The sequence below is a fragment of the Thalia democratica genome, unplaced genomic scaffold (genome assembly GCF_965202585.1).
Source record: "Thalia democratica unplaced genomic scaffold, ktThaDemo2.hap1.1 HAP1_SCAFFOLD_1753, whole genome shotgun sequence".
NCBI lineage: Eukaryota > Metazoa > Chordata > Thaliacea > Salpida > Salpidae > Thalia > Thalia democratica.
In genome coordinates, this window is record NW_028140568.1 from 1 (window position 1) to 9,124 (window position 9,124).

At 28.3% G+C, this 9,124-nt stretch overlaps 1 protein-coding gene across 1 annotated transcript; it reads right to left on the reverse strand.

Moving 5' to 3' along the window:
• Positions 1 to 284: 284 nt before the first annotated feature.
• On the reverse strand, positions 285 to 7,099 carry LOC145848836 (C4b-binding protein alpha chain-like; the record flags this gene model as incomplete). Its single annotated transcript, XM_082954069.1, has 10 exons — positions 7,048 to 7,099; positions 6,611 to 6,802; positions 6,044 to 6,217; positions 4,375 to 4,548; positions 4,101 to 4,283; positions 3,470 to 3,667; positions 2,914 to 3,120; positions 1,325 to 1,516; positions 773 to 979; positions 285 to 482 (listed from the first exon to the last, which is right to left on the reverse strand). Coding segments are annotated over exons 1-10 (1,777 nt in total), but the record flags the coding sequence as incomplete, so codon positions are not given.
• Positions 7,100 to 9,124: the final 2,025 nt, after the last annotated feature.

Consider the following 9,124-nt stretch of genomic DNA (forward strand, 5'->3'; position numbering starts at 1 on the left):
CTGATCGACAGTCACAATCTTCCCGTTCAAAAGGTCTTTAATAGAAGAACACTCTTAAAAATAAAAAATTGTTTAGTACACTTTTAAAATAGTTGTTATCATCTATCAGTTACAAATATTGTTTCGTAATTATTTTGTTGTGAATCTTACTATTTATGTCTCTTAGTAACTCTTTTAAACGAATATACAAATACAATTAAGAATAAACTAAAACACATGAAACAAATATTTTAATTAGGTAACTTTAAAAACTTGTTATTGCGCTCTTAAAAGCAAAAACAAACGTTCCAGGCAGACTGGGAAGGATGAGTTCCAAACTCCAACTTCCAGACACTCCACAGTGGAAAGATCTGGTTTGTTGAGGGAGTAGCCTTCTTCGCATGAAAGCTTCAAAACCGTACCGCTAAGGTAATTGAGGTTTTCGTCCACTCGATTGTGTGTGTCTACCGTCAGGGCAGTGGTCATTTTCACGTCTGGACACTCTGTTTACAACATTTTTATCATTTGAATTTTGTTCTGTTATGCTTGTTATAACATGTTTATAGATATTATTGAAAATTAAAGTGAAACAAAATTTATTTACATCTAAATGCATAACTACTTTTTTGAGCACCACTAAACTGTTTTAACTAAATAAGCTGATACAAAATCACAAAATGGTAATAACTAATTCTAATAGCTCGAGTATGTATAAATCAAAAATAGTATGCTTTTTAATAAAAATATTTCAAGCATTTTTGTTTTACTCGACTTTGAAAAGTTTTCATCTTACTTTTTAAGCACCGAAACATGACAGCAGGCCAGGATCCGGCAACTTGGCACTCGTAAGAGATTGCAGGGTTCGATTCCGAGTATGGAAATTTGAAGTATCCTGCGGCACACTCGTATTCAACTACAGACTCCACATTCACTCCACCCTCGCCAATGAACTCGGTTGACACTTTAATGGAGTTTGGAACAATCGGAGAAGGTCCACAATCTTTATTTATGTTAGCCATTTTAGAATGTGTTAATGTTTAGAAAAAAACCGTGCTAATAAAGTTGTCATGTTTTTAGTTGGCAATGAAATTAGCAATGTTTTAATATATTAATTTTATACAACTAAATATAAAGCATAGTTTGTGATTTATTAAGCTTATTATAAATTTACCAAACACTTTTATTTAGTATGAATAATAATTCGTTTTCAAAAAATTTCGATCAACTTCTCTTTTGATTATTCAAGCATTCGACTTCATCAAAAAAAAAGTATTTACCTCATACTCATACTTTCATTCAAAAATGTTGCAACTGAATTAAGTTTATTTGTATTAATAAATTGTACCTCTGTAACATCGAACAGTTGGAGTCCATTCTCCGTTGTCGCCACAAGTCGTGACGTTAGCGTTTTGTGTGTAGTCATTCTCACAATCGTACTGCAACACAAAACCGCTCAGACGTAGCGATTTCGAACTGAAGCTTTCGGTTAAACTGACTGGCGCTAAACTGTTTGACACCTCTGGTATTTCGTTGCATTCTGATTTGAATTTGATTTATTTATTATTTTTAATGACTTATACTTTCACAACATTAAAGCAAGTAATCTTTTATGCAAGTAACTTTGTACATTGATATATTTTGAAGTAACTATACTTAACTTTGTAACAAAGAGTTTTTTTTGCGACCTCTGGGTTTTCGTTGCTTTCTTATTTTTAAGTTGAAGTTATTTTGCTTCGTAAGTTATGCTTTTAAAAAAATGTTATTTTTCAATATACAATTAGATAAGCAACATTGTTAAGTTCAGTTTAATACTTTATTATACTTGACAAGGTCGTTATTTTTTTACCAACGAAGCCTGGTAGTGAATAAATATTTAGTTTGCACTTATGTTATTATCAAACAACATTAAAAATTTTTTGACCTTGCGGTATTTTGAAGTCAGCATAAAAAGTTGTATGTAATGTTTAAAGATAAAACTTGGTACATTGTTTAGTTTTAAGGTAAATGTAGATAAATATTTAACTCAAAAATTTACTTAAATAGTTTTAATTAATTTATAGAGTTTTTTAGTTTTTAATCATTGCATAACACATGAAACACATTGTTAAATAAAGAACTCTGAATTTTAAATCGTTCTTGTAATACTTAAATACATTCGATAAATGAATATTGTGTAAAGTTTATCACGTTTTCGTAATACATTATCAATATGAATTTTCTTTAGACTGTGTTCAACAACAGCATATAGTTAAAATATTTATAAGAAAACCCATTGTATTTAAGGTTTTGTTTCATAAAGTTTTACTGGGGCCATATCTAGAAAACTATACTGTTACTTTTATACGATCTTGTTTATAATATTAAATTTTTACTACTATAAGACCTTATTTAGAAAATTAGTTTCTTACTTTTATATGATGAAGTCAAAATTCTGTCAAAGTTTATGTAATCTACTATGAAATTTTTAGCATATCATTATTCTTTTTGTTTAAAGTAAATATTGTATTAACACAAGTACTTTAATTTATGTACTTTAAAACCTAATATTGTTTTTCGCCAATATAAAACTAACTTTTAATTTTTTTTTTCCAAAAAAAAACATTACAAAAAGAAAAAATATTTTTTAAATGATCAATCAATCTTAAATTCCCTAATATTTTTATACTACTTACAATTAGTTTAAATGTAATGATTACATTTTTGTATGGCGAAAAAACCAAAAAATATCATGCATAAAAACTTCCAGACAACATTTTTGTAATATATACTTAAACGTTAGTGACTTAAGAACAAGGATTTTACATCTAGAAATTTAGGAACACGGTTCAAAAATTTTAGACCTAGCCTCGTTTAAAGTAACAATTAAGCGAGTAAAGACGGTTTAAAATACAAAATATACTTTGAAATGTGTGTGTTATTAATAAAGTTTTAAACCTTTCAAGCACTGTGGCAGTTTTTCAAACTTCCATCCGACACCGTGCGAGCATCCAACAATTCTGCGAGTACTGTCCTTGAACGAGTAGCCATCGTAGCAAACGTAGAATATCTGTCTCTTATAAACGATGCCGTTGGACAGTATTAAATTGCCAACTCTATCAGCTCTCCACACTCCGCCCTTTATAGGTGGCGGTAGTTCGCAGACTGAAAACGAATGAGATTGATCACATAAAAAACTGAGACAGGTTTTTAGTGAGGTTGGCTGTTTTCTATTTTTACTCACCGTTCACAAGAAGCCTAAAGTACTGTTTAACTTTAAACTTTTGGGTTTTAAAAACGATTATAATAGAATGAAAAAACTATTTTAAAATATGAACTTTATTAATAAAATTATACTTTTTGTTTATAAAAAATCATTTTGAACAAATCGTTAAATTTTAAAACAGTATCTAAATTCTAAAACAAAAGTCTACAAATCAAGACAGACTCGTAAATAAAAAACGGAACCCATTATACCTTCTATAATAAAGATAACGACTAAAAATTCTCAAACTTTGTGCACACTCGGGGGCGTTAGAGGAGCTCCATGAACCGTCCGATTGGCAGTTCAAAACTTCTTTCTGGTCAGGCTTGAACTTATAGGCATCGTTGCACTCATAAGTCACCTGCATACTGCTGTAAAATTTCATTTCGTCAAAGTAATACTCCGTTTTCCAGCTCGAAAAAAGCCCTTCCGGCGGGGACTTACATTCTGAAACGAGTTGAGTTGCAAATATTTGCTGTGTGTGGTTATATTTGACTAGTTTTGTAGTAATCGTTTTAGTGTTTAATAAAACTATCATCGTTTTTAACTGTTCATTTTCATATAACTGTTTCAAACATTCAAAAAGTTTTATTTAGAATCGTTTTAGGGTATACTGATAATTATTAATTGTTTAATTATAGTCCTTACGGTGCATGCTGATTAAATTTTAATGACATTTATCCTGTCTAGATTGTGACATTCAGTATTATACATTTTTTTAATTGAGATAGTTAGTAAAATTTTCATCGTATAAATTGATATATCTTTTATGTTTGTCAAGTTTTATTTACACAGTTGACATTTGTTTTATTCATTGAATACTTAATGACACTTAAACGTGTTTGCTACCCTTACATGCTAATTTAGAAAACAAACAAACCTGCTAGCTCATACTCTGGGCAGAAAGGATTTCTATTCCAGCCAACAACACCACACTTAAGAACACCAACGAAATTATCAGGGCCAAAATCGCATGTGTAGCTGATAATTTCTCCATTTCCATAAAACTCCAACGTCTCATTTAAATACTTGCCGTAGTTCAGTTCAGGAGGAGCGTTGCAACCTGTTAATTTTTAATATAAAAAGAGGAGATTAACACCATAACTTAGTAGGGTTTTATCCGCAAAAAAAACTTTATTGAAGCTAAAACTAACTTTTTTGTGGGCAAGAAGGTTTTATGTTCCATTCTCCGACATCACACTTGATAACACCAACAAAATTGTCAGGGCCAAAATTGCATGTGTAGGTGATAATTTCTCCATTTCCATAAAATTCCAACGTCTCATTTAAATACTTGCCGTAGATCAGTTTAGGAGGAGCGTTGCAACCTGTTAATTTTTATTATAGTAAGAATATCTTTGTTTTAAGTATCTCAATGAAACTATTATAAGATAAGTGCATAAAATCATACTTTTGCGAGGGTTTAGTTGTAGAGATGCTGGAAAAAACAGAAAAATGGAAAGATCGGTTCAGACCACCAACAAAAAGAACGAAGGAAAGTAACAAAAACATAAACATTTGGACGACAATCTTTCCAAACTTGCTTAAATTAACAGAAAGAGAAAAACAATTTAATACAAAACGTGATGATAACATACAAACGACCGCAGACTATTGCAACTTTACTAACTAATTACAAGAAATTAGCTCATGAAGTTAATAATGAAGAAGGAATTTCATCCACTTGTGGTAAATGTTTGCTTTGCAAAAATACAATGGTAAAGAAAACAAGCTTAGTAAAGTTAAAAAACAGAAAAACGATAGAATTAAAAAAAAAAAACTTGAATTGCAAAAATTTTGGGATATATGCGACGAAATGTAGTGAATGCGAAGAGTTCTATGTCGGCCAGACAATCACGTCCTTTTTGCCAAGATGGTGCTCTCACAGACACATCTGGAAGAGTACAATCACAGATGAAGTTAGTGATAGAGCAGCACTTAAAATACATTACGCTAAAAAATACAAAACATCAAAAAAAGATTTAAAAGAAGCTTTTACAATTATATTTGTAGACACCACTAAAAATTATTCAGACTTAGATTTTTTAGAAAGTAAATGGATCAATAAACTCGAAGCAACAATAATTATAAACAAAACTATATTACCACTTTACACATAATTGACTAGGTTACTATTATTTAACATGTTTTAATGTTTATAAAGTTTTTTGATTATACATTTTTAAATATCTTAACAAGTTAAGGTAATACGCACTACTACTTTTATCGACTTATTTATTATGATTATTTACTCTATTTATTTTGATTTTTTAACTTCAACCAACAATAAGCTTGATTACTATTTTTATTACTATTTTTATTTTGATTTTACATTTTAAAGTATTATAAAACGTTAAATCAAACACATCAAAGTTTAACAATTTAATTTCATTTAGTCCTTTGTCTTTGTCTTTGATTTTATTTTATTTCATATTTTTTTATTTTTTATATTATTTCATTTAGTTTTTGCGAGTTTAAACTAGAGATATTAATAAGATTTACTATTTGAAAAACTTTTCAAAGACAGGCATTTTAAAACAAAGTTTACCTTAAAACTTGATTTATAGTTACGTGATAATATCTTTTTTAAACTTTTATATGCAAGAAAGTTTTGAATTAATCAGTTCTAATTGCCTACTGAAGAAGAATTTGAAAGTACTTTAGGCAATATAACGAATACTAATAAATTTGTAGATTTTTTTGTTAAATAAAAAAAAACTTTTTTATTTAAAACGATTTTTTAATATAAAAAGAGGAGATTAACACCATAACTTAGTAGGGTCTTATCCGCAAAAAATAAACTTTATTGAAGCTAAAACTTACTTTTTTGTGGGCAAGAAGGCTTTATGTTCCAGTCACCGTCATCACACTTGATAACACCAACAAAATTTTCAGGGCCAAAATCGCATGTGTAGCTGATAATTTCTCCATTTCCATAAAATTCCAACGTCTCATTTTTATACTTGCCGTTGTTCAGTGCAGGAGGAGCGTTGCAAACTATTAATTTTCAATTCTTTTAGCTTTTAATACATTTTTAATAAAAAATATATGTAGATTAGCGACTACAAGTACTTTGGTTGTGACTGACTGATGAGCCCTACTAAGGACGAAACCGGTCTCCGTCTACCGAATGCTTGTGGTCGGATGATCGAGTTTGTGTGATCAAATCTTATGTAAACTTGAGTAAGATAAAAGTACTACACTTACAATAAACTGTTTGTAATCAAAAGTTTTTTAAGGTACAGTAATTTTTAAACTTTATAACATTATATTAAGTTTTGTTTTGGATGGAGCATCTGCTTTAATGCTCCACGCAAGCTAAACACAAAAGTTTAGTAGGCTCTTAGTTTATCTGCAATAAAAAAAAAAAATTATCGAAGCTAAACTTACTCCGGACACAAACAGGTAGGTTTTCATTTTGAAAACTCCAAGTAGCATTTACCTCGCAAACGACGTACTTTGGTGATTGCTTGCTCAGCACATAACCAGAATCACAGCTGTAAGTGTAGTTTGACCCGACAGTCGGCTGGCTCGGGCCGCTCACTTTTCCGTTATTCAACGGCAATGGTGGCGTGCTACACACTTTAAAGAAACAAAATAAGCAAAAAAATTTTTTTACAAAAACATATTAAATGCTAAACTCACTTTACTAAAATTTTATTTATTATTAAAAAGTATTTTTTTTTTAATTTCACATAAATACAATATACTCAATACTTTGAAGAAACAAAACAGCGATCACATCAATTTAAGAGTCAGTACCGTCAGACTTCTTTTTTTAAGTCTTCGGTTAATAAATAACAGTTATAAAATGTAAAATTACTCACTTAACACTGTTTGCCAAACAACATTAACTATATGGCAAGGAGAGCACTTCATTCTGCAATATTTATTAGTATATGATTAATTTATCTTAATAAATTGTTTTGTAAACATATATTTTTTTATAAAAAAAAACAATATTTTTTGAATAAAAAAACAAAAATATGCTCAAAAAAACTTTGGTCCATGGAATTGGGTGCACAAAAAGACCTTTCGGTCATTGAGTGGCATACTCCACTTTAAACAAAATTGTAACGAGCTTAAAAAAGAAAGAAGATACTTTTAAGTCAAGATTTAAACTCTAAAACAAAACAATAGTTAATAGGTCTAAGTAAGTTTTGGTGAACAATTGAAATAATTAAAATTCGTTTTTAGTTTAACTCTACTAAGAAAGTTTTTTTGATCATTCTTTACATGTTCTAACTTATTGTTTAATTATGATGCGATTTGGATTCCATGTATTAGAGTAAGCTGAAGTTTCGCAGATATTCAAAATCAGATATTCGAATTTTTGAACACTTATAAACAAGTTTTCGTAAAAAACTAATGGAGCTTGCTTAAAACTCAGACAAAAAACATCTTAAACGATTCATCTTGCTTTTCTGATATTACATTTTTGGTTTAGATAGAATATAAACATCAAAAAACTTAATTTTTTGACCTCAAAGTATAACTTTTTTTTTTCTTGTTTATTTTATATAAAACAGCTAAGTTTCGTAAAAAAAATTATGGAGCTTACAATTCTTATTAAACTTAAACAAAAAACACTTTAAACGATCCGTTTTGCTTTCTTGATATTACGTTTTTGGTTTAGATAGAATGAAAACATCAAAAAACTTAATTTTTGACCTCAAAGTTTAACTTGTTTTTTTTCTTGTTTATCCTATATGAAACAACTAATTTCGTAAAAAATTAATCGTTTAAGATGTTTTTTGTATAGATTTAAATAGGATTGTATGCTCCAATAATTTTTACAAAACTTAATTGTTTTATATAGAATAAACGATTTGTCTTGCTTTGTAGATAATACATTTTTCGTTTAGATTGAATAAAAGCAACGTAGAATTTAATTTTTTTGACTTCAAAATTAAACAAATTTTTAACTAGTTTATTCTATATAAAACAACTAAGTTTAGTAAAAAATTAATGGAGCTTACAATTCTTATTAAACTTAGAAAAAAAACATCTTAAACAATTTTTCTTGCTTTGTAGATATTACATTTTTCGTTTAGGTTGAATAAAATCACCAAAAAACTTAATTTTTTTGACCTCAACAATCAACAAATTTGTTTTTTGTTGTTCTATATAAAACAAATAAGTTTCGTAAAAAGTTAATCGTTTAAGATGTTTTTTGTCTAGATTTAAATAGAATTGTAAGCTCCAATAATCTTTACGAAACTTAATTGTTTTATATAGAACAAACAAGAAAAAACTAGTTAAGCTTTGAAGTCAAAAAAAAAATCTTTATGTTTTTATTCAATCTGAACCAAAAATTTAATATCTACAAATCAAGATCAATCGTTTAAGATGTTTTTGTCTAAGTTCAATAAGAATTGTAAGCTCCATTTATTTTTTTACGAAACTTAGTTGTTTTATATAGAATAAACAAGTAAAAAATTAGTTGAACTTTGAGTTTGAAATAAATAAGTTTTTTTGTTATTCATATTCAATCTAAATTAAATCGTAATATCTGCAAAGCAAGAAGAATCCTTTAAGATGTTTTTAGTCAAAGTTTGGTAAAATTTGCAAACTCCATAATTTTTTTACGAAACTTAGTTGTTTTATATAGAATAAACAAGAAAAAAAAATTAGTTAAACTTTGAGCTCAAAAAAAAAATTTAATGATTTTATACAATCTAAACCAAAAATGTAATATCTACAAAGCAAGATAAACCGTTTAAGACGTTTTTGTCTAAATTGAATAAAAATTGTTAGCTCCATTAATTTTTACGAAAACTTGTTTATAGCGAAGAAGTGTTCAAAAATGCGAACCAATGTTTTTGAATATCTGCGAAACTTCAGCCTTCCAAGTATTAGTTTTGTAATAAAAAAAAATATTAGTAGATAAAAAACTTAACAAAG